This window comes from Cladophialophora yegresii, assembly GCF_000585515.1.
Source record: "Cladophialophora yegresii CBS 114405 chromosome Unknown aczIN-supercont1.3, whole genome shotgun sequence".
NCBI lineage: Eukaryota > Fungi > Ascomycota > Eurotiomycetes > Chaetothyriales > Herpotrichiellaceae > Cladophialophora > Cladophialophora yegresii.
The window spans coordinates 3,384,365-3,409,275 of NW_006913047.1; the positions used below are offsets into that span (position 1 = coordinate 3,384,365).

Here is a 24,911-nt window from a genome sequence, read left to right on the forward strand (position 1 = left end):
TTAGGGTGGCGCCGGTGCCCCTCAGTCGACTCTTAGTCTCTAAGTACCCCACGTTTGGCCTTCGATTCGTGGGGTCTCCGCAGACACCAGACACCGACTGCGCTGTGCTGAACCTGAATGGCAGAAGGCCACCTTTCACACACCTGAGTTGACACCTGAATTAACACCTTCAGACACCGCACAAATCACCCACTACAAAGAACATTTCACACAGTTTGTCTGATCCCGTGGTCATTCAAACACTATTACAACAAGTCGTCTCCACGCACTACGATAACCCTTCCATCTTCCACTTTCACCACATCCACATCCCTTGACCAGCCGGCAAGATGAGTGCAATTCGGAGCGAAGATACCGAACCCATCCAGGTTCTGGTCACCATGCACGAAAACATGAACCTCCTTGACTTTGCCGGTCCTCTCGAAGTCCTCACCCATGCCCAACACGACATCAACAACCCAGGTAAGGAATCAGTTGTGTCCCTCTGCCACACACGAGCACACGATCACACACGACACCTCATACATCCCCTTGCACACAATCCCCTTGCAAGGGGCTTCAAGTTAACACGTATCCCCTCCTTCATCCTCTTACCCAAACTCCCCCTTCTCACTGCCGCGAACTAACATGCACACCTCCCACCAGAAACCAAAGCCTTCGACATCACCTTCGCAGCCCCCCAACAAGAAGTCCTCACCGCCCAAGGAGTCACGCTCACGGCGCACATTTCGTTCAAGGAAGCGCACAAACGACTTCGCGAGTTCGACGTCTTGGTCGTCCCCGGCGGCAAAGACAAATGCATGGCCATGGTCAAAGCCGAGGCCGAGCCCCTCCCACTTATCAAGGACTTCGCCGACTTGCAGACGGCGGACCCAGCCCGCGAGCGCACCCTTTTGGCAGTCGACACGGCGAGCCTGTTCCTAGCGCACCAGGGCCTCCTGCAGGGCCTGGCCGCGACCACGCACCCAGACTTCTACATCAAGCTGGAGAAGGAATGCCAGGCCGCGGCGGCGCGGGACGCCGGCGAGCGCACCGACGTCATGGAAGAGCGGTACGTGGTCAACAACGCGCGGTTCGACCTGGGCGAGAACCTCGAGGAGAATCCGTACGTGTTCAAGAAGAACCGCAAGGGCAGCAACGCGCGCAAGGGCAGTCTCGCGCGCCGCGAGAGCAATCTCTCCAAGGAGTACCTCGTGCGCCGCCAGAGCATGAAGCTGGGCGGCATGCGCGTCATCACCTCGGCGGGCGCCGTCAGCGGGATCGATGCCAGCCTGTACCTCGTCAGCGCGCTCGTCAGCCACGAGAGCGCCCAGGAGGTGGCCCGCGTCATGCAGTACGATTGGGTCAAGGGCGTGGTTGTCGATGCTATTGATGTGTAGAGAAGACAAGATGTAGACCAGACTACGTACAAGGAATGGTCGGACTGCATGGGGGACATTGTGGCGATTGATGGAACAAATCACGGTCTAGGACACTCGAAGGATGGGTGGGAAAGGGGAAAAAGATGTAGTAGGTAGATTACATGAACAAGAAAAAACGGCCATAGCAGCCTATGGCCAATCGCAAATGGCAGACAGAAAAGGAGACACCGTACATCCACAAAAGACTGCTTTTTATATTTGGTCGAGGCCGTGGGACAGGGATGCAGTCAGCGAGGTACCGTTCGCGTAGGTAGTCACTGCTTACGCTCGACGTTACAGTACCTTACACTTCTTGAACGCATTACTCTAGTATCGCTCGCTGCTTACACTCGTCATACCCTTCCATAGTTCTGGAACACATTCTCCTATCGAGCAAGACAGCGAGTCTTCAGGGGCGTGCGCCTGTCCAAGTATATAACAGGTCAGGTATGTAATTAGCGGTTGGTTTCTTACAAAGGAGAGACCTCGCCGGCCTTGGCGGGATTGGTCATCGAGGTCGCTTACAGTATACTCCGTATGATCTGGCGAGATACCAGTATCGTCGTTTCGTTCAACAGTTCGTGGCCGTAGACCATGCATGCACTGTCAACGCATTGCGGGAGATAATACACAGTACAATCATCTCAAAGCCCTGGCCGCGCTGGTCTCTTCTGAGCTGGAGCGGCGTTCTGCTCGAAACGTGGCGAGTAGACATGATTCGAGTAATTCAAGAGAACAAATTCGTGGTACCAAAGCACAACCTGTCGAGATATCTCGTAGCTACCCCCAGTTTACTTCCCGTCCAAATGCGTACCCTACGTAATAGATAAAATACACTGTCCACGCCGAAAGCAAGAACATGCTTTCCGCCCGAGTTGCGCTCGAAAATCGCCATGCGTCCTTCAACGTCAACGCCCGTGGATAATCATCACTTTTTGTTGCCTGTTTTGCATCCGAGACCGAGGCTGGCATTGGTAACTGTAATCGCTGGGGCTTCTCTTCTCTGTCTCCCTGTATGTCCGGGGGATCGATTCGCGGCTTTGGCGGTCGCGGCGTCGACTCTCTCGAGAGCGGTCTTTTGGTACATGAGGAATTTGTGCTCAGCTTAAGCTCACTCTGCCTTTTTGTTGTTTTGCGAGGGAGGGACTAACTCCTCCTGAAGCAGGAAGAAAAGTGTTCATCTTGCTGGACGGGACTGAACTGAACTGGTGGTACACGGACAAGGCGAAAACTTACTCTTCCGCGTCGCTCTTGACGTTCGGCGTGTCACTCTGTCCACTATTGATACTCTCGACGCCCAGGTTCGTGTCGGTGGTATTCGTGTTATGCGTTTCTTGCGAGTCCGTGGCTCGCTCAATGGCACTGAAGATGCCGCCGTTGGCGCGCCTGCCGCGGCATTGGCTGCCGTCTCGGACGTCAGGGATGCTGCGTTCTTCGATGTGCCATTGCTGGATCGCGCGGATGATGTCGACGGCAAGTTGCCCGTTGCGCTTGAGCGCAGAGGCCCAGTGTGACGGGATCATGTCGGCCGTGGTCAACTGGCGGGCGATGGACGAGACCATCATCTCGCGCATCTCGTTGTCTTCGTCAGTTTCAGAGTAAATGTACTGGACTCTGCGGAGGCCGGGGTATGTCGAGGTGGTGTGGTAGAATTCTCGGACAACTTCGACGACATCATGGCTGAGCTTTTCCATCTGGAATTTTTCCGAAATCAGGTACAGCTCGAGGAGAGGGCCTATGTCTTTTTCGGTCTTGGGAGGACGAATGGATTTCGAGTATAGCCAGCCCACCAGGAGCTCAAAGGGGTAATCATCCTCGTCTGGGAGCCCGTAAGACTTGTTTCCGCGAGACTTCTTCTCTTCCTTCTTGTCGTCGGCGTAGAAAATGGAGGCGAAGAAAGGCGAATGGTAAGTCAGAAGTCTTTCGTGGAGGGTCCAATGCGTCGACTCCGGGCCGACGTAGATGTCGACGAGTGAGGAGGTGAGAAGTCTGCAACTGTTTTAGTGATCTTGCCAGGGTCCGAGGAGTGTCAGTCATGGTTCGCTGCGGCGACGTACTCATGGAGTGGTTTCTCCTTCGGTACCTGGTTCTCCTGTTTCTCGTTGTCCATGACTGTGGGTGGACGACTTCGGAAGAAGCAAGGTGAAAGCGCAATTGACGGTCGCAGCGCACGATATCGCGGAAGACAACGGGGGCGCGTGAAAAGCAGAAGGGAGGATAGGGAAGTATACGCAGCTTACGACTACATGATCAATAAAATAGACTTCTCGAAAGGGGGGCTGGCTGGTTGTTCTTCCTCATCCTCATGTCCCATGTACCATGTCAAAGGCAGGCCGGAGTCGAATGCAAAAGACGTCACACATCAAGCCACAATTTCAAAGAACAGACCGTCCTAAGCGGGCCTCATCGCCTAGATACGAGCGATGATTGGCGAGATAAGTACGGCACGGGCGGCTGGTGCACGCAGAGACCCGACAAGGATGAGCTCGAGCGCGAGGCGGAGACGCAAGATGCAGCAAAAACCGGGTTGTGGCGGTGGAGTCGATGATGTCGATCACGTGGCTGACATGCTGCCAGGAATCTGCTAGCCGTTTTCGGCATCACGATTGGGGAGAGCAGTCCAGGGAAATGCTCTGGTGCGAAGAAGGCCACGTGTGCGAAGCGAGCCCAGCGGGGCCAAGAAGCGTCCATCCCAGTGTTCTCTTGGGAACACAGAGCATTTCATGGCCAAGCGTCGGGCTGCGGGAGTCGAGCTCCAAGCTCTATATGCATGGCATCTTGAGCGATGGTTTGTCGTCCTACCCCGGTAAACGGTATTCACTACATACATGGAGGCCACTCGAAGATAATGCAAGTTTACCATGTTATATGTGTACATTGAAGGATCATGGGTGTCCAAGACCGACTTTGTCGTGCCATTCGAGCCCGACCTCTTCCCCGTCTTGATATCCTTACCCTCGTCCTTGACGTCTTCTCTCTGTATCCCAAAACCCGTCCTCACTTCTCTGCATCATCCACCTCCTCCACTCATCCTTGTCGTTTCGCATCCTCCCTTTCTCCTCTCCATCTACCGCCTGTTGAAATTCAAATACCGACTCGCCAAAAACAACAAAATCAAATTACTCGCAATAAAAGCCGAGAAGATGCCCAGATCCCGCCACCGATCCCCAAAATGCAGCTGCAGGGGCTCGTAGAATTGATCCCCGATTTTATACGCGCAATACCGACACACATCACTCACATTGCTGACCAAGTACCCGGGTCCGCCCCCATCGAAGAAATCGCGCATGTACTCGCCGCAATCCGTGCCGTTGGGAGCCGGGAAGGAGTTCAGCTCCGCGGACTTGCACACGACAGGCAGACCGTGGAGTTCCGTGGTGACCATGCCCGAGACGAGGCGCGTGAACGGGTCGAGTTGATACAGCCATGCGCGCCAGAAGCCCGGGATCTGCGGCTTCGGGATCGTCACGCCGCAGAAGAGCGCGAACGTGATGACCACGAAGGGGTTGATCAGGCTCGAAATGAAGCTCGAGGGCGTTATGGCCGCGATCATCTGGCCCATGGTCACGGAGAAGAGTTCCGTGATGAGGATCATGAAGAATTGGTATCCGGCGCGGGAAGACTCGTTCTGGAAGCCGGGGAGGTAGTAGATCGGGATGAAGAAGCCGAGCGTGCAGAGCAGGCTGTACGGCATTTCGGCGCAGACCATGGCAAAGGCAAAGGGGAACTGGGAGTAGGCCTTTGCCGCGGACTCACGGTAGAAGATCAGGCGGGAGAGGTCGTACATGGGTTCCACTTGGGCCAGGATCAGTGCCGGGATGATGGTGACTTGGAAGATCACGAAGACACGGTATTGAAGGCTTGAGCGGCTGTCGTCGAGTTGGAGGAAGGCCAGGCCAGAGAGTAACGCAATGGCGACGTGGTTGAACAGGCGGGTGAAGCCGTAGTTGGGCGACCGCCAGAAGGCGAGATGCGTTCGTTTCGAGACGACTTTGATCTGATGCCACAGTGGGGAAGCATATTCGCGTTCGTCGAGTTGGGGTGCACCCGCGACTTCGCGCTGTCGTGTCGCTTTCATTTCAGTGATTTCGGCTTTCGTGGTGGCAAGTTCGTCACTTTCGCGCCAGATCTCGCCCCAGTCCCGGTCACCAATGCGCGGAGCGATACCCGCTCCAATGGCGTCGAGCATCCATTCCGCCGGGTTCGCGTCTGGCGGACAATCTGCGCCATGCTTGTGGAAGTATCCCAGGAGCACATGTGCATCCTTTCCAATGTCCCCGAAATAGACCGTCTCGCCACCCTTTTGGAGCAGTAGAAGTCGGTCAAAATTCTCGAATAGGGCGCTATTTGGTTGATGGATCGTGCAGAGGATGGCCTGTCCCGCAGCAGCGAGCTTGCGAAGGAATCGAACAATGTTGAAAGCGGATTGCGAATCAAGACCGGACGTGGGTTCGTCGAGGAATAGTAGGAGCTGAGGCTTTGCTGCCAGTTCGACACCAATCGTTACTCGCTTGCGTTCTTCCACTGAAAGACCGCTTTCGGGACTGCCGATGATCGCGTCCGCCAGATTCTCGAGCTCCAACAGGCAGAGGACTTCTTCAACATAGGCATACTTTTGCTCCCGTGCCACTTCGTAAGGTTGCCGCAGGTCAGCGCTGAAGCGGAGTGCTTCTCGTACTGTTTGGGTCGATTCGTGGACATCAAGCTGCTCAGCATATGAGGTCCCTCGCTGGAACCCGACGCCTGGCTTCACCCCATCGACCAGAATGTCTCCGCCAATGACGCCGATGTTTTTTCTGGCCGCCAGCACATCAAGCAGAGTCGTCTTGCCGGCTCCGCTAGCGCCCATTAAAGCGGTCAATTGCCCAGGACGAACGTAGCCAAAGATATCTTTCAGCAGACGCAACTGTCCAGAGGGCGTTGGTACGTCGTATGTCAGCCGCTCCCAAGTCAGGACGGCTTTCGAAGTGATGTTAAGCTCCGAGCTGTCCCCAGCATCCTGCTTCATCTGTCGCCGCCGCTTACGCTCCTGTAGCTTCTCATTCAACGCTTTCCTCTCCTTGTTTTCCTTGGCGAAGAAAGTAACCGTGCGGCCACCGGCACCATATTTTATGGTCTCTCCAAGCAAGACGTTTGTGAACAAGAAGAAACCAATCAGCACGACGATGATGCCAAAGTTCCGCCAGAGATCGGAAGGATCGTATGAGAAGCCCGTCTTGACATAGTCTGTTCCTGATATTTCGATCGACCCTGCTCGGGAACCCGGCAGAGTGCAGACTTGGTTTTCGATATTGCCGTAACCCGGCCCCGACGGTACCAAAGACTCATTGGTGCACCGCATGGTCAATCTCTTGAATTCATTCATCATCATGGCCGCGAAGCCCAAGCCCAATGCATTGACATAGAATATCCATCTTAACCACACTTGCTGGCTCTGGTATTGGATGATATAGCCCGAAGTAATGACGAACAGGGTGATAATGACCGCGGCGAACTTGATCGCATAGTCGAAGTCTGGGCATAAACAGCCTATGGTGCGGAAGAATAATGTCATGGACAGATAGCCAGTGATGATGACGAGCACGAAAATGAAAAATGCCCCTGGAGTCCGCACTAACCCGGTCATAAAGTACACGATGACACTGAACACGAATATTTGTACCGATGCAAAGGCCAAATCGACGAGGATTTGTGCCAGCCACAGAGCGCTGGGTCGATGGAAGGTGTACGCACGATGTTTGTTGACTATCGGTCGCCCGAGCATAGTAGACGCCAGTTCCGAAAAGGCTTGGAATGCATTAAAGAGCAGCGCGATGAAAAGAACACCGCCACGGGTGAAGGCGCCTGCGGAGGTTTGGGGTTGGTTCAGCCAGACAGTACCGGTGATGATCGCAATGGTGATGGAGGTAATCCAAGACACGACCAAGGAGAACTTGTCTTGCCACTTGATCAAGAATTGCCGCTGCATCAGAGCCCAGATTTGGAGATGGAATGGCACTGAATACACCGACTTCTTGGGCGTGTGTTTCCGCTTGGCTTCTCGATGCGCAGCCACAAAGTCGTCGTAGATCTGTTTCTCCTGTTGAATCGATTGTCGATATTCTTCCATTTCGGTGGCAAGCTTCTCCGCATATGCAGACGTGTTGAAAGCTTCCACCAAAGAATCCGGTGATGAAGGCGCATTTTGGGGGGATCTGCCTGGCTTGTATTCTCGCTCGAACTCGTCAGTACATCCAGTGAGATAGTCTGGTGTGGTCTGACGTGGCTTTTCCAGGAAGCCCAGTCCCTCGAAATATGCTCTCGCTTCCTTCGCAGGGCCGAAGAAGACCTGACGACCCTGATCAATGACCATCACTTTGTCGAACTGACTGTAAATGGTCTCAGAGGCCTGGTATAAAGACACGAAAGTGGTGGTTTTATAGATGTTCGTCATGATCCGAAGCGATTTGGCGTAGTCGGAGGCTGTCGAGGCATCAAGGCCCCTTGTGCTGTTGTCCCAGCAGCACACCGTGGCCCGCGTGACCATCATTTCAGCAATCGAGACTCTCTTCCTCTCTCCACCGGAAACCCCGCGCATGAATGGATTACCAACAATGGTGTTAATCGTATGCTCGATATTGAACATCTTGAGCAGAAGTCGAATCACCCTGTCTTTGAACTCGGCCTTGCTAAGACCTTGGGGACGTTTGCCCGGTGTCTTGGTGTCGAGCGCAAAGCCGAGGGTCTGCCCCACAGTCAGTGTCGGATGGTGAACATCGTCTTCCTGGTTGTAGACTGCTTCGCCTCTGTAGAGTTTCTCGAACGTTGCAGCATCGAATGGGCCATAAAGGACTTCTCCTTCGATTCCAGTATATCCATACCGTTGGTTGGCTAGGACTTTGAGGAATGTGGTACAGCCACTGCCAGGTCGACCGAGGACAAGGACCATTTCTCCCGGTTTCGCCAGACCACGGAAGCCCTGTAAAATATTGAACTCCTTGCCTTTCTTGCCCATACCGAGGATGCTCATTATGGTCCCGGGCACGTTGAAAAAGTCGACGAACGCGTCGGGGAACACTTTGACAAAATTTTTGACGCCGCCAATGCCACGCACGGTGAGGTTATCCCAAATAACGCCTATCAACACGGTTAGTGACCAGGATATGCTTCGCGTTTCAGACAGAGTTACCGATATATTTTGATTTAATGCCAGCAGCATTGTCTGCCTCGCGCGCACCATGGAGCGCGGTTTCCAGGTCAAAGGCATCGTCAGAATTCTCATCGGAAGAGCTGATAGCTTTCTCCACGTCCTTCGCTCTGAAACCCGAGGCTCTGGACTGTGTTCGGGACATTCGACGGCTAATTGCACTCAGCTCTCTGCTTAGCTCTGCGAAATCCCTTTCAGCCTGTTCGACGTTGACACCTGATGTTGTGCGTTGCAGTCCATAGGCGTCACTTGATATCCGAGGTCTTTCCCATTTCTTTTCACTGGGCTGGAGTTCTTTGTCGGCTGTTGCGTCTGATTGTTTCTCGCCATGTTCATGAGATGTGCCTTGCACATGTCCATTTGCCGTAGCACCATGTTGTTGTGCCGGGTGGTTCAGGCCCAATTCCTTTGAGAAGCCGTCGGCCATTGTTCTTGAAGCTGAAGCCTCCAGCTCCGGATAAGATCCACCAATCCTTTCGCTTAATTTCCCCAACTTTAGATGTTCATGCCGGACAAAATTTTGGCTGTCAACCGTGCAAACCAGGTGTGCAAGTGCGGAGAACGTCCTGGTCGCTGCAAATAACTATGTGAACATGTCTACAACATCGATATTTAGAGAATATTCCATAAGAGGGAAAAAAATTGCATCGGACCGAGAGGGCGGTGGGCAGCTGGTTGACTAGAGATGCCTCCAAATTAGCGAACGCCGATGGTCCCACATGCTCCTCGTACTCGTGCGTACGAGGAGTTGTGCACCCTTGGCCCTGACTCAGGCAGGCCTTTACCCGGCAATGCGCCGTCGGACGACCCCAACCCGGTACTATCACGTCGGATTCTAGATCAGGGATCTTGCGAGAGTGGAGAACTCAGAAGCCCTCAAAGCGGCTGGAGCCTGATAGGTGCCTGAAAGAAGAACGAGATGTTAAGCTGGGCGTTTCTCCATGACTCTTGGAACCCGGGTGTGCCGGCCTGTTGACTCATACCCCACTTGCGTCTTGCAAAACCAAAGGACACGGCGGTTGCCAAATCGTCGTGATGTGAGTCAAAGAGGGTAGCTCTGGCCAGAGTATGAGAAACCAGGAGTGCTCGCAGGCTCGTTATGGTCTGCAGTCTGTCCGCTCCAATCCGGGATTCCGCTGATCTCAAGAATTGGAAGGCCGAGCTCGGAGGAGATTGGTTTCCAAGCAACGAAGTCCCGCCAGCATCAGGTTGCTTGCACGAAGATCCGCCGGGAGTCGTTTGAGCCGAAGTTTGGTGCGTCCAGTTACCCCATCGAGCACGTCCGCAAATACCCTTGGGCCCCAGAGTTAAGGGTTGATTATCAATCGTCCAAGACTCCACTCTGTTCTGTGCGGCTCCGTAGCGGCAGAGCTCGCAACAAGCAGTCCTACGCGTTCGGCCCAACCAGCGATAATGGCGCGGTCAATATTCAATCCAGCCATACTATGTACCACACGTCAGCCAGCCCAGGCTGTAAAATATATCATTCATTGCAGTATATATGGTCGTCGAGCTGTCTGGGCCTCTCGTACTTGGTATCGCTCATTTATTCCCGAAGTGGGAACTTACCCGGGAAAGCTTTTTGATCACACTGGTCCTTGGTGCAGATACGATTTCGCCACCTTCCTCCTCGACATTGTGCTTGGTCACAATATTCAAGAACACTTGGTCCAGGGTCGCCCGACTGACGCTGTAGTATGCGATCTGCAGAGCCGACTTGTTCGTTTCAAGGGCCGAGAATAGAGACGAAATACCAGACCCACCGCTAATCTTGCCGCCAACTTTACTAGCAAGAAATCCTTTTGTCGGCACGGAGAATCGGATTTGACCTGCGTAGACTTTACTTTCGATGCTTGCATGCGGAAAGTTTTCCAGGACCCAGTCTCGGATGCGCTGCATGTCTTCGTCCGAAGCATGAGGGGCCTGGCGATTTACCACATGGACATAGTACGCGTCTCCATGCTTCCTGCGAAGGTAATCAGTTGTCCCCAGCGCCAGCATCCGGCCCGCCATGATCCCAGCTCTTGTTGCGAGCGCGTCTGCTTCCTCCATCGAATGGGTGGTAAGCACAAGTGATCGGCCAGGAACAACCGACTCCAATGTTTTCCACATGACGCGCTTACTAGCGGCGTCCATGCCGGAGGAAGGTTCGTCAAGAAGAAGCACACTCGGATTGCCCATAAGTGCTATTCCGAGAGACAACTTGCGTTTGTTACCTCCAGACAACTTGGCAGCCATTCTGTCGGCGTACTGCTCAAGACCAACTGCCTGCATGACCGCTTCGACATTATGCCGGGGATCCCTAACGCCGCGTACCTTGGCGTAAAAGTGAAGGTGCTCAGCTACAGTCATGGTGTCCATGGCGTCGAACTGTGGACACACCCCGAGGCGAGATCTTGCCTCGGCTCTGTGGCTTATAACAGAGATGCCGTCGACCAGGATATCGCCTCCATGGCGACTTGGCTGAATATCACCTCTGATCAAGGATATTGTTGTTGACTTGCCAGCGCCATTGGGTCCAAGCAACGCAAAGACTTCGCTCCGAGGGACACCGAAGGTGACGTTATTGACGGCGAGCGTTTTCCCAAATGTCTTGGTCAAGTTCAAGACACGGAGGCCGTCCTGCGCAGAGTTCACTCTTGTGAGCTCGTTTGAGACTTCTGCCTCCACAGTGTCATTTTCTTCGACCTGTTCCTGCTGTTTCTTCCCGCGCAGGCGCCGGAACAACGGGCCGGAATCCCACCACAAGAGCAGGGAAAAGAGGAAAAAGGTCTGCAATATTAGATACAGAATTGGCCCGCCAAAAGTTGTCATCGAGCCTGCATACGAGGCAAATTGTCGGCCTCGGCATGTGATTGAGAACACATTCAAGGTGACAAAAAGTGCCCTGGTTAAATTTGCCACAGGCGAGATTGCTGCAATCGTAAAATGACAGATATTGACATTGGTATCGATTTTGTCAATTGGTGAATAGGTGAGGACAGACATGTATGCAATAAAGTAGAGCAGGAACATGACAGCCTGGCCGCCAGCGGCGAATGCGAATGCTGCGAGTTGCGAGCGCGAAAAGAGGGAGATAACATAAGACAACAAGGTCGAGGCTAAGCCGTATAAGAAGAAGACCACAAAAAGATACTCAATGTGGTACCACACGTCGCTGACGGCACGAAAGACGATGATGGCAACCGCGCTTGTGAGGAGAACGATCGTGAAGTCGAAAGTCGTGTATGCAAGCCACAGAGGTGCCGAGCGGACTCCGTTGCTGTAGTGTAAGCCACGGACGTTCCGTAGTCGCTCGATTGTCGGATACAGCGCAAAGAACGAAGGGTACACGGCCATCGCTAGTCCGAAATATGTGATTAACTGTAATGCTTTCCCAACGTCGGCTCCCCAGGGGACGTCAAAGGCTTGGTACTGGTTGGAAATCGAAACATTAGAGAGCAGAGTATCCATCGCATTCTGGATTATGACCGGGAACGCAATGTCGCCGTTGCCTCGCCATGCAAACGTAGGCGGAGAACTCTCATCACCGAGGTAAAACCCACCTGGGGTTACATTAGCGTAGCGATTGTTGATATAGTCGTTGAAATCAGCCAGATTGTCAACGAAATGGACTGACTCGAGTAGTTTTGTTGTGTTAGCTGCTATCCCTGCAGCCCCAGTACTGCCCGCCAAGGTGGAAGCCAAGAGTTGGATGGCGCCCGCACCAAGACGATCACGGGGTCCGGCGACAAGCTCGTAGTCAATCTGTGTTGAAAGCGAGATGATGTCGGAAACTAGAGTCGAAGATGCCGGACTGCAACCAGCCTTTTGAAAATTTTTGAGGAAAAGGCTGACAAGTCCAGAAGCGATGATGGGGATTAGCAGCTGTTGGGATTCGTTAGCGGCATCAACCCAACATAGTAACAATAGCTCCTGCTTTTAAACAGCATCTCTTCGGGGCCGAGAAACAACTCACAGCTGCAAGATAAGGTAGGGTATTGCGGCGCAGGACCACCCAGCGTTTCGAAAAGAGCACCAAAGCCTGCCGAGGCATACTGATTCGGCGTCCATCGAAGAGCTGAGGAGGTTGTGCTGGCGTGTGATTTCCCATCACGACTTTTGCAACCTCTTCACTGTCCAGATCTTTGCGACTGTGGCTACCGATCTCTTGGAGGGTGTGGCCTGTAGCTGTCTTTTCGGTGGGCTCGTTGTCCGACTTGACCTCTTCGGCGACCTTGAGAAAGACGTCTTCCTGCGTTGCTGTCAGCGTCGAAGATCTTTGCCCGGAAAAAGCGTGTGAAAATGGACTCGGAATGCCTTGACACGGGCTTCGGGGTTTACTCACTATTGTTGGACCGTTAACCTGGTATTCCGCAAATCCTTCAGCCTCAATACGGCTGAGGAAATCCGCCGCTTTCGCCGAGTCTGTCAACGAATAGATCGTTTGATCATCCCGCTGCACGTAGCTAGTGTCCTTGAATGTAGCTACATGTTGAGATCCAGGGGTCTTGTACACATGCACTCGATAACCAGAGCCCAGCTTGTGCTTGAGCTCCACTGAAGTTCCTGAGGCTTTGAGAGTACCTTTCGAGAGGATGGCGATGTGATCAGCGAGCAGTTCAGCTTCGTCCAGAAAATGTGTGGTCAAGATGATAGACCTTGATCCCCGCTCGGCCAGTAGAATGTCCCAGATCTTGCGTCTGGACAAGGGATCGAGCCCGGAGGAGACCTCATCCACACAACAGACACGAGAGCCACCAGTGAACATCATAGCAAGCTGCAACTTCCGCCTCTGGCCCCCGGACAATGTCTTGGAACGGGCGCTGGCTTTTCGGTCAATATCACAAGAAGCTAGAAGTTGGAGATTTTCATCCTTTGCCGACGGACTCATACTCTTGATCCTGTTGAAGATGCGGACATGTTCCTCAACCGTGAGATCGTCCCACAATACGTTTTTCTGAGGACAAAAGCCCAGGCCCGTGTCAGGATCGGGATAATTCACTGTAATATCGCCAGAGGTGATCGCAGTGAGCCCAGCGATCGAGTCCAGGGTAGTTGATTTGCCGCTCCCATTCGCGCCGAGTAGTACCATGATCTGACCTTTCGTGGCATTCAGTGACAAATCGTCGACGGCAAGCACTGTTGTAAGTCGTTTCTTGGTGAAAATTGCTCGTAGGCGGGCAAGCCGGGAAGGCGGATATTCCTTCGTAAAGCCGTGCAACGAAACCACCGTACGGTCGTCGGAATGCGTGGCCATTCGGTTGCTCGAGGCGGTCCCATAAAGCGTGCGCTCCACGTGTGCCCCAAGGATGGGAAAGATGATGATTTGAATGATTGAAAAGATCCAGAAAGCGATTCCAGGTAATGCCGACGTATTTTCGGGGGCTCTCTTGACAAGATTTGTGGCGATGTCCTGCCTCTCCCAGCGCGCCATGAAGATCGTAAAGTAGACGTAGTTCATGGGTGGAAACAGGAGAGAAAGTATGGCGACAGATGCGGTCCCCGCCTTACTGGCAACTTGGGCAATGATAGCAAGCAAGAGGCTTGTAATGACTGAGGTGATGCCACTAAGTTGAGCCTTCTTGAAAAATGCGCCGCCAAATATTGACAGTGACGACATCGCCAGTCCTGATAGAATGTTGAAGATGATAACAATCGCAGCTGAAGTTTTGCTGAAGACACCGACAGAGAGAATGATGGCCATGATGACCCAGCCGGGGCCATAGAGCACGTCGAAAGCAAGGTGGTTGGCTATGATTCTCGCCATCTGTGGCTGCCAACGCTTGCGGTTCGGCATCATGCAGTCAAGAAGTTGAGCCATGCCATTTTCCCTCTCCGAAGCGATGACTCCGGTGAGCTGGTACGTGACACCAACGATTCCGATGAAAAAAGCAACGGCGAGGATGTCAATTATACCACCCATGTACCGTGTCCGAATCTGTGTCAAGCGCTCCTCCTTCGTCATAGAAGTATATGGATACTCTTCCGTCGTTTGAGGAAGAATGCGGCCGGTGTCACTGCCTGCCTCAGCCTCAGAAATGGCTCGATCGATGGCATGCTGGAGGGGGAGCAAATAGATCTCGGCGTCGTTCTTAGAAGAATCAGTCACGATCTTGGTCTGGAGGCCTCCATCAGCACGGATTGTGTAATTCCAACGACCAGCCTCGCCTTCGGAGGGAGAGGAGAAGAACACCGCTCCAGCGATGCAGGTACTGGTTCCTCTGATCGAGTTCCGGCATACGGTCAGAAGCTCCTCCTCTTGGGACAGTATCTCAACTTGGCCACCAAAAGAGCCCGTATTGTTCACCACCCTGTCAATCACAGACTGGATCGATCCATCGGCGAACCCGTTATTGACGAAGACAAGCTTGTCTCGACCGCCGGAAACCAAGCTCAGCGCCTCTGGAAGGCCTCGGACGGGCGTAGCCTCACCTATGCCATAGACAGATGGAGGAATGAACAGGAAACGAGCATAAGACCTGCTGTTGTCAGAGACAGTCAAGGATCGATGTTAGAGGCTCAACGCACAGGAATCCGACAAAGACGACTGGCAGACTGGAAATTTATTTGGTTAGCCTCTCAGACCTGGACTGTAGGTCGACCCGCCATAGGTTTTCGAGAGACTCACAAGAACGCACGCAGGGTGGTTGAGAACCAGCGGCGAATGAAGGCGACCAGGAGATTCTTCAGTGTCAAAGTCAAGATCTGGCGCACGAAAAGCGCCGCCATCGCGTGGTGCTCGCGAAGGATCGGGCAATGTAGCAGCCGTTTCTCAAGGCACTCCCCTCGGTACCATCTCGATCGGCGCAGCTTGAATGAAGAGGAATCAACTTGTACATAAGGAGCAATGTGAGGAGTAATGTATGTACAGATCCAGCATGAGAGACATAGTGCGAAACCAAGACAAGCCCACTAGAGTAATGGCTCCGAAGTAGAGAAATGGTGATGCCTGGCGTCGTGGTGTCTAAGAAATCCAAGACCTTCATTTCGTCGCAGCCGCGTGGTCGATGCAAGTCATGACACGATGAAGGCACGACCCCGAGAAAAGCCAAGGGCCGCCCATCGCACCTATCCGGGCTTAGACGGCCTGTCGTATTCGGCTTCTTTTAACGAGATCAACCTAGGCTAACGTGGCGCGTGGCAGCTCAACGGCCTCGGTGGGCTTTGCAGTAAAAGCAGCGACTCTTGCTGAAGATTTCGGTAAATTAGCAACCACTCACCTAACTTATCACTGCCACTTCACATGAACGACATCACGACACCACGTGAATCAGTAAACACACGAAGTCGCCACGACGAGCTCCGACTACCTTCGAGTCAAATTCCTAGTCTGGTCATTGTTGCGAGATTTGTTTCGAGGGTAGGAAATGAGAATGAGAGGGCAAGATTACCACGCACCAGCTGAGCGGCTCCAGAGCGGCCACCCCCGGATTTATAGTGCAGGAATGCGCGGTGATCATGTCAGCATACCAACCATCAGATACCTCGTATCGCGTGGTCCAACGCAACCAGACCAGGTACATGGCTCCACACGGCTTGGATTATCATATCCCTACGGTTCGCAATGCACAGAAATGGTTGAGTACGTGGTCATCAGACGCAGTCTGACGGCCCTAGACTCCAGCTTGATGGACATTTTCGTCAGATTGTGACCTTTCCTTGCCACCATCGGCCGAACTGCACTGCACTGGCAATTACAACGCCTGCTCAGGCATATGCTGTGGAACGATAACAGCCGAGTCCTGATTCTGCCGTCCTGACGTTAGGCGTGCTTGCGTCTCGAATGAATTAATCAGCCTGGGCTCCACGCCGTCAAGGTCAGTGCGACGCGATGTCTCAGCCGCTCACGTTCGTAGGGGTAGGACACAGGGGACTAGCTACCCTCTCAGGCACGATGCTCCCTTTGGACAAGGGCCAGTCGCTTTTAAGAGGTAGAACGTTTGATGAGGCCTCCAACGGCTGAGGCGCGGATTCCGCTCTGGAGCCTGCTTATATACCGGGTAGGTTGACTTCTGCTTTCACCTTTCTTGTCGCGGTGATATTCTTCAGAAGGTCCCCAAGTAGGCTGTTCTTCAGTATCCTACTTCAAAAAGCCCACTATCAGGTGCAGAGACAATCGAAAACCATGGCAGATTATTTGGGCCATCCGGTGATCGAGGCAAAGCCAGCAACGACGTCTCTCGTCCTTCTTGTTGTTTTCTGCTGTGTCTTCGTGTATTTCAGCTACCGCAGGCTCTTGCCAAAGCCCATCCCAGGCATTCCGTACAATGAGTCCGCCACACGCTCAATCCTTGGTGATGTGCCTGAAATGATGTCGTACATCAGTCGGACACAAGAGGTTTGGCCGTGGCTTGCCGACCAAACCACGAAACACCAGTCACCGATAGTCCAAGTCTGGGGCCGCCCCTTCTCCAAACCTTGGGTTGTGATAAGCGACCATCGAGAAGCACAGGACATCCTTCTTCGCCGTAAGTGCTCCGCCTCCGAGCTTGGATACTGAAGGGGAGTTTTTGACCTTTTATAGGCACCAAGGAGTTTGATCGTGCCGACTTCACGGCCGGTAAGGTCCCCTGCTCATGTCAAGTTCATGCCAATGTCTCGAGCGGCTGGTGCCAGCCACGAGAGATCTATTTGGTCTTAGTCTACCAATGTTACTGATTTGGTGGAACGCAGATGTTTTCACTGGCCTAGTGCCGGATATGCACATCAGCTTCAAGTCTTCTGAGGACCGTTTCAAGACGCACCGCAACCTCCTGAAGGACTTGATGACTCCAGTATTCCTTCATGAAGTTGCTGCCCGGCAGATCTACACCAACAATGAGGCATTTGTGCGGCTCTGGGACTTCAAGGCTCGCGTTGCGCAGGGACATGCATTTCGTGCTGACGAGGATATCTACAATGTCGCGCTCGATGTCATCTTTGCTACAACGTTCGGACTCAACACCCAGGATAGCAACATTGTTGCACAATTGAAGCAGCTCTCGTCGATACCAGTTTCAATACCACAGTCTCCAGACAAGCCTATCGACTTCCCGCACTTCAGCCGCCCAGCTGTATTTGAGGCTATCTCTGTTCTTACGGAATCTCTGGAGATATCAGTCAAGGCTCCTGTTCCCAGGTTCGCCCACTGGGTCTTACGCCAAATGCCCTACATGCGAAAGGCTCGCGCAGATAAAGAGAAACATTTCACCGACAAGATCAACGAGTCAATCAAGAGGGTGGCTTCTGGTAAGCAGGCGAAAAGCTCAGCTCTGGACGACATCCTGCTCCGTGAGGAGGCTGCTGCAAAGAAGGCGGGACGTCAGCCTGTTTACAATTCAAGGGCTATCTACGATGAGGTACACACAACCCGCCAGGTTTCCATATTCATCAAGAGGCTAACAGCGATATAGCTTTTCGGCTTCATTATCGGAGGTCATGACACAACCAGCAGTAGGTTTCCCTTATCGCCACGATCCATTATTGCCCATTGCCACCCCGCCTCCGCCTCAACTGTGCCCCATACTCCGCTCGTGCAAGAATAGGCTCTGACGACTTGACAGCAACCCTGACCTGGACAGTCAAACACATTGCTTTCGCGCAGGAAGCACAATCGACTCTCCGTTCCCGCCTTCGCGCCGCCTACACGGCCGCAACGGCAGAACGACGCAACCCGACCGTAGACGAGATCATCAAGATCCCCATCCCATACCTTGACGCCTTCATCGAGGAAATGAACCGTACGGCACAACTCTTCAGCGCAGCCGTCCGCTCCGCCACCGTCGACACCACGGTTCTAGGCTACAACATCCCCAAAGGCACGGAAGTCTTCCTCATGCAAAACGGGCCAGGCTACCTCTCGCCACCGCTCCCACTCGACGACTCCAAGCGCAGCAAGTCCAGCCTGGAAGCCAAGAATCAGGTCGGCCAGTGGACACCTGACGAAGCCAACATGAAGGCCTTTCGCCCCGAGCGCTGGCTCGTGCGGAACGAAAACGGCGCGGAAGGGTTCGACGCCCACGCCGGCCCGCATCTGGCGTTTGGCCTCGGGCCCAGGGGCTGCTTCGGTCGCAGGCTGGCCTATGTGCAGATGCGCATCATCATCGTCATGATGATCTGGAACTTTGAGCTGAAGGAGACACCGGAATGCGTGAGCAGTTTTGCGGCGCTGAGTAAGCTGGCGAGACACCCCAAGATGTGCTATGTCCGGCTGGAGAGAGCGAAGGTGTAGGTGTAGGCAGGCTGCTTAGGACTGGACGACTTGGCTCTCCACGTCACATGTTGCATAGTAGACAATAGATAATTAGTAAACATTACGGACTCCATAGAATTGAGACTTCTCCTGATTCTATTTGGGAAAGGATGCATCCTGATGCGCGTATAGACAACGTAGGGAGTACAGTCCTCACGGTCAAGTTCTGCCCAATGCAAGAAAGCCCCATATCCTATCCCCACATATAGAGCCAAGCTCCATACAAGGTGTGTACTGTGTAGTCAGGAGTGGGCACAGCTCAAGCGTTCAAGGCCCAATGTCAGCCTTGATTACATATACTTATATCCGTGTTCTGACACGAGTACAAGCACAATACTACCGAGTAAGCATATCACCACTAGGTGACTAAGGTGAAGACACCGCTCCGTGATGACAGCATCAGCACGGCCGCAAGCCGGAAGCGGTTCCAGAATACGGAGTACGTTCTACGCAGTATCGGCCTGTGAACCGCAGTCCGAGTACGGAGTGGCGGAGTCCGTATATATGCGCCCTCACTTACCGTATCCAGGCCTGCGACTTGGACTTACTAAGATCTCTGGGTCATGCCGAGTTCGTGGGGTTTCCGTAATCAACTGCGGTCTGGGGCACGGAGTTCATTACCATGCGTTCCAGAACGTCCGAGATTCCAATACCCAAAAACCCCTGGATAAGTATGTGGCGTTTCCTGTACGGATGCCGTTATATCAGCAGAGGATAGTGACAACGGTAGACAGCTCCGTGTGAATGATGACAGACCCCATAGCCTCGCCAAGTATGGCGGTTTTGCTCTTGGCGTTCATCAACTGTTTCCGGAAGGGACATTCCCGCATGTCCATCTGTCAATTGATCCTTAAAACAGTCTTTACCGTCGTGACTGTGTTAGATGGGACTCCACGGAGTACGCTGTACCAGCTCCAGCTTAATTTCTGCGGTTGAACTCGGCTCGGAACAACATCATACCGAACCGTCTCCCCCCCTTAGGCTGCGGAGACGCATCTGGAGGTCATCGTTTTCTCCAACGTGAATGAGAAATGTCGCCTCAAAGCACCAGGCAAGGTCGCGCAGCAAGTGGTGTGCCTTGCGATGGCGTTCGTTAGGGATGCATGACAGACTCCTGTGCCCTTGCTCCCCATGGCAGAAGTATGCGGTTCTGCTGTCTGACAATTCACCTTGAACTTCTCTAGTCAGAACTTGCCGCTGTGCGCAGGATGGCGACGACCATGGTCCTCCTGTCGCGATCGGCTTGTGCTGCGCTCAAACCGCGAACATGTTTATCAGCTGCTTCCAGAAGTTTCAGTGCAAGCAGCCAGCGCCTGCAATCTCCAGACCCCGAGCCCAGGAAGGATCAAGATGCAGCATCCCCCCAGGGAAAGCCGCCTCCCAAGCCTCCTTCAATGGAGGATGTCCTAGCCAACACAGATCCCGAAGACAATCCCCTCCTCGCTCCTGTCCACATACCCGAAGATTCCAATGCCATCCTCCGATCAAGTTATCCTGCGGCTGGTATTCTCACTCAATCTGCCATCGTCATTCAGCGGCAACTCGAAATGATGAACCTCTTGGTTGGATTTGAGCAAGCAAATCGATATGTTATACTCGATCCTCAGGGAAACCATATTGGGTACATGGCAGAACATGATGGTGGCATCAGCCACACCATGAGGAGGCAGTTCTTTAATACACACCGTGCCTTTACCACGCACGTTTTCGATCGGAACTCGCGCGAGGTCTTGAGATTTTATCGCCCATTTTCGTGGATCAATACGCGCATTCGCGTCTACGATCCTTGGGATACACAGTCCAATTTCGAGACCTCTACATCTACCAAGTTGGCTCAGAGCAATGCAGATTCCACTTTGCCGCCACAGATATCACCAGTCCCCCTCGAGAACATGCGTGTGATCGGCGAGACTCAATCCCAATGGGCGCCCCTGCGCCGCAAATACGATTTGTTTCTTTCCCACAACCTTTCTCTGGGTGATCAAGGTCCTAAAGCCATGCCAACGAGAAGTGCCGAAGACCTTTCGAATATACAAAAAGAGCAGGTCGCAAAACGCAATCAATCCGGCTCTTCCACCGACTTTGCCCAGTTTGCTCGGGTGGATGAACCCTTCCTCTCGTGGGATTTCTCGCTGCGCGACGAAAACCTTCGTAAGATCGGAACGGTCAACCGAGAGTTTCGCGGATTTGGCCGAGAGTTGTTTACTGACACGGGGAGCTATGTCCTGAGAATGGACGCTGCTGAGAGTGAAGATCACTCACCCGGATCCATCCAAGATCAACCTGCCCATGCAGATGTCTTAGGAGGGAGCAAGTTCGGCATGACACTTGATCAACGAGCGGTGATGCTGGCTACGGCCGTCACGATCGACTATGACTATTTCTCCCGGCACAGTGGAGGCCATGGTTTCTTCCCCCTCTGGCTCGGAGGTGGTGGTGGAGACGCAGCTGGCGGTGCAGCCGGAGCCGGAGCGGCGGGAGCTGGCGAGGCCGCTGGTGCTGCGGGAGGTGTGGGCGCTGCTGAGGCTGGTGGTGCCGTTGTTGGGGGAGCTGGTCGAGCTGTTGGAACAGCTTCAGGAGGAGCAGCGGGTATGGGTGAGGGCGCCATGGCCGGGGCTGGGACCATGGCAGGTTATGAAGCCATGCAAAGAGGCATGGGCCGTCGGTCTGAGGGTGCGGTCGATGATGCCAGCCCCCAACAACAGCCTCCCGAGCAGCCTTTTGGCCAACCTTATGATTCACAGTCTCCACAAAGTGGTTTCAGCGAGCAAGATCAAGGGCAAGACGTTTGGGGTTCTGCCGAGTCAGACCCGTGGAGTGAAGGACCACAAACGGGTGGTTCAGAAGGTGGCGAAGGAGGCGGCTGGTTGTCGCAATTGTGGGATTCGTTCTGGAACAATTGAGGCCGGGGGTCTGATTTGCACCTGTCGAGGTCTCACGGGACCAGGTTGGACAACGAAACATAGAGAGGAAACCGGTTGGCGATGACGGATGGATAATACCTTGATTGTGTACAAAGATTCTTCGCTGAGATGTCATGTATACCAGCAGCAGTTAATTCTCAATGCTCCTTCAGACAAACAATTTCGATCACGTGCAGGGGGGACTTGCGGCTATTTCGGCCAGGCGAATTGGGAGTTCGGGGGGAGTATGAATCACGTGATAGCCAAGTTATCCTGCCAGCTGTTCGCACTACCGATACGAGCGGACGCTGACCCGTCGCAAGTGGATTGAATTTACTACAGTAATCCTTCGAACCGTCCCTCCCTCTCCGTCCCCCACGGCCAAGTATCCAAATCCAGAAGTTCCTCCCCAAGCTGCAGATCCAACTTGGCAGTTACGTTACAACACTCAAGTTGTTGGCTTCAGCTTGATCGTGGTCAAGACTCGGCCACCACCACCGGAAGATCTTGTCAACCTTGTGTGCGCCATCAAGGTGCACAAACATTATTGACTTCATTTCACCAAGCTAGACGCCTCATTCGGGTGACTTGCGTCACCTACAGTGTCTTCCTTCGCCCATTCCTGCCTCTCGACACTCCTCTTCCTACTCTAGGCTTCAGGTTACCTAGTCAGACGATGAGGCGTTCAAAAAGAGCAGGGATCTCGGTACACATCTGACGGCTATGAGCTGCATCCTAGTCACACAGTTCTGCCTCGTTATCTCGGTCCCACCGTCACTTGTCTTGGTATCTGCTACTGTTCCCATCTTGGCACCTTATGTTCCCAGCTATCGCGTGCGGACCCCGCAGATCGCCCTGCTTCGCTCCAATCCATCACGCGTCCAACGTAAGATAGTCGCATCTCGTACCCGGTCACTGCACCGGGCACCACTTGGCGCAGCTCGCCTGTTGACAGCAGAATGTAACACAATGCGTGTCCAAGCCTCATAGCTCGTGGTCAGTCCAGGACCTGCCTGATCCTGCGACACGTTCGATAATGTGACCGAGATAAGTGAAAAAGTGTCGGCCTGCAAGTCCGATACTGCTTTCCTTCACTCTCTCTTGCCTACTGTCTTACTGCACAACTGGCCGTTCTGGTGACGACCACGCCATCATGGCTATCCACCAAAGGTACTCGTCATCCTCTCCAGATGCAGACACGATGGAGAAGCACGCCCAAGAGCAGACTCTTTCGACCATGGACAGCCAAAGAGGAGTTCGCGGTGTCGAAGTACAGGAGGGAAGTCGACTGCATCGCGGACTCAAGGCCAGACATATCACCATGATTGCCATCGGTGGTGCCATCGGTTCGTCACCCGGACGCCTTTTGGCAAACGTCAGCGCCTTCGATCTAACTCAGCTGAACAGGAACTGGACTGATTATCGGAACGGGCAAGGCTCTCGCTCAAGCAGGCCCAGGCTCGATCTTCATCTCCTACACCGTTGTTGGCTTCCTCGTCTACCTCGTCATGTGCGCGCTTGGTGAAATGGCAGCTTGGTTGCCGTTGTCGTCAGGCTTCACTGGCTATGCCGTCCGGTTTTGCGACCCTGCATTGGGCTTCTCTCTGGGATACACGTAGGCAACAACAACCCCGAGTCCCATCTCGCGTTTGACTGACGGTACTAGCTATTGGTTCAAATACATCATCGTCACACCTAATCAGCTCACCGCAGGGGCACTGATCATTCAGTACTGGGTGGACCGCGATCGCGTCAATCCCGGCGTCTTTATTGCCGTATTCTGGGTCGCCATCGTTTGCATCAACTACTTTGGCATCCGCTTCTTTGGCGAGTTCGAATTCTGGCTCTCGACGATCAAGGTCATTGTCATTATCGGCGTCATCATCCTCTCCCTCGTGCTCGCCTTGGGAGGAGGACCAGACCACGACCGCAAGGGTTTCCGGTACTGGAATGACCCTGGCGCATTCGCCGAGTACATCGACGAGGGCGCTACAGGCCGTTTCCTCGCGTTCTGGTCAACGATGGTCACCGCGACATTCGCCTATCTCGGAACTGAACTTGTAGGCGTGACGGTCGGCGAAGCGCAGAATCCGCGAAAGACCATCCCCCGCGCCATCAAACTGACCTTCTACCGGATACTGTTCTTCTACTGCCTGAGCGTTCTCCTCCTGGGGATGCTCGTGCCTTACAACAGTGAAGAATTGGCCTTTGCCAACAAAGCCTCCTCCTCCGCCTCGGCCTCCCCCTTCGTGGTCGCCGTCAAAATCGCCGGCATCAAGGCCCTCCCCGGCATCCTCAACGGCTGTATTCTGTTGTTTGTCTTCTCGGCATCCAATTCCGACCTGTACATCGCCAGCCGGACGCTGTACGGTCTTGCATGCGAAGGCAACGCGCCCCGACTGTTCAAGCGCACCGACGCGCGAGGCGTGCCCATCTTCGCCCTGGGCCTCTCCGCGGCCTTTGCGCTCCTGGCATTCATGAATGTCTCGGACGACAGCAAGATCGTGTTTGGTTATTTCGTCAACCTGACCACAATTTTTGGACTCCTGACCTGGATCTCCATCCTCGTCACGCACATCTACTTTGTGAAGGCGCGGCGGGCGCAAAACGTACCGGACACGGCCTTGGCATTCACAGCACCGCTGGGCATCGCCGGCTCATACGGCGCGTTGGCCCTCTGCATCCTGATCGCGCTGACGAAGAATTTCAACGTCTTCGTCCACTCTCCCTCGACGTACGGGGACTTTGACTACAAGAACTTCATCACGGGATACCTCGGCATTCCGCTGTACTTGATCATGATCTTGGGGTACAAGCTGATCATGAAGTCCAAGGGCGTGAAGCCCGAAACTGCCGACCTCTTCTCTGGGAAGGACATCATCGATAGAGAAGAGGAAGAGTTCCTGGCCGAGAAGGCGAGGCGGGACGCGCTGAGGAAAGGATCCGTTGGCAAGAAGGGTGGCTGGTTCTATCGCCGGTTTGTCTCCTGGTTGTTCTAGCGTGGTGACTTCTGGTATACAGGACAGAATACTGTACTGTAACGGAGAAATCATGTCGTGCCGTCGTGCACGCAACTGAGGGATGAGCGAGTTCTAGACTCTACCACAGATAAATACACTGTATGCCGTACTTCCGTGTATGGCGTAGTTACTCGTTGCTCATGGCTCATGGCTCATTCATTCCTCGTTCTTCCTTTCTCATCACTCGTC

At 53.7% G+C, this 24,911-nt stretch overlaps 7 protein-coding genes across 7 annotated transcripts; 4 read left to right on the forward strand and 3 right to left on the reverse strand.

Moving 5' to 3' along the window:
• Positions 1-329: 329 nt before the first annotated feature.
• Positions 330-1,379, forward strand: A1O7_04972 (uncharacterized protein; the record flags this gene model as incomplete). The annotated part of the gene is made up of 2 exons (XM_007758982.1): positions 330-462; positions 646-1,379. The coding sequence occupies 2 exons, from the start codon at positions 330-332 to the stop codon at positions 1,377-1,379; spliced, it is 867 nt and encodes a 288-aa protein (XP_007757172.1).
• Positions 1,380-2,632: 1,253 nt separating this feature from the next.
• A1O7_04973 (uncharacterized protein) lies at positions 2,633-3,510 on the reverse strand (the record flags this gene model as incomplete). Its single annotated transcript, XM_007758983.1, has 2 exons — positions 2,633-3,389; positions 3,458-3,510. The coding sequence occupies 2 exons, from the start codon at positions 3,508-3,510 to the stop codon at positions 2,633-2,635; spliced, it is 810 nt and encodes a 269-aa protein (XP_007757173.1).
• Positions 3,511-4,467: 957 nt separating this feature from the next.
• On the reverse strand, positions 4,468-9,013 carry A1O7_04974 (uncharacterized protein; the record flags this gene model as incomplete). The annotated part of the gene is made up of 2 exons (XM_007758984.1): positions 4,468-8,516; positions 8,569-9,013. 2 exons carry the CDS (start codon positions 9,011-9,013, stop codon positions 4,468-4,470), a joined length of 4,494 nt encoding a protein of 1,497 aa, XP_007757174.1.
• Positions 9,014-10,128: 1,115 nt separating this feature from the next.
• On the reverse strand, positions 10,129-15,297 carry A1O7_04975 (ATPase; the record flags this gene model as incomplete). The annotated part of the gene is made up of 5 exons (XM_007758985.1): positions 10,129-12,453; positions 12,545-12,820; positions 12,914-15,047; positions 15,097-15,123; positions 15,197-15,297. 5 exons carry the CDS (start codon positions 15,295-15,297, stop codon positions 10,129-10,131), a joined length of 4,863 nt encoding a protein of 1,620 aa, XP_007757175.1.
• A 1,396-nt stretch (positions 15,298-16,693) lies between these two features.
• A1O7_04976 (uncharacterized protein) lies at positions 16,694-18,778 on the forward strand (the record flags this gene model as incomplete). The annotated part of the gene is made up of 5 exons (XM_007758986.1): positions 16,694-17,036; positions 17,093-17,128; positions 17,242-17,906; positions 17,961-18,000; positions 18,111-18,778. 5 exons carry the CDS (start codon positions 16,694-16,696, stop codon positions 18,776-18,778), a joined length of 1,752 nt encoding a protein of 583 aa, XP_007757176.1.
• A 1,229-nt stretch (positions 18,779-20,007) lies between these two features.
• On the forward strand, positions 20,008-21,702 carry A1O7_04977 (uncharacterized protein; the record flags this gene model as incomplete). Its single annotated transcript, XM_007758987.1, has 1 exon — positions 20,008-21,702. The coding sequence occupies one exon, from the start codon at positions 20,008-20,010 to the stop codon at positions 21,700-21,702; it is 1,695 nt and encodes a 564-aa protein (XP_007757177.1).
• A 1,153-nt stretch (positions 21,703-22,855) lies between these two features.
• On the forward strand, positions 22,856-24,701 carry A1O7_04978 (uncharacterized protein; the record flags this gene model as incomplete). Its single annotated transcript, XM_007758988.1, has 3 exons — positions 22,856-23,048; positions 23,110-23,317; positions 23,369-24,701. 3 exons carry the CDS (start codon positions 22,856-22,858, stop codon positions 24,699-24,701), a joined length of 1,734 nt encoding a protein of 577 aa, XP_007757178.1.
• Between the last annotated feature and the right edge of the window lie 210 nt (positions 24,702-24,911).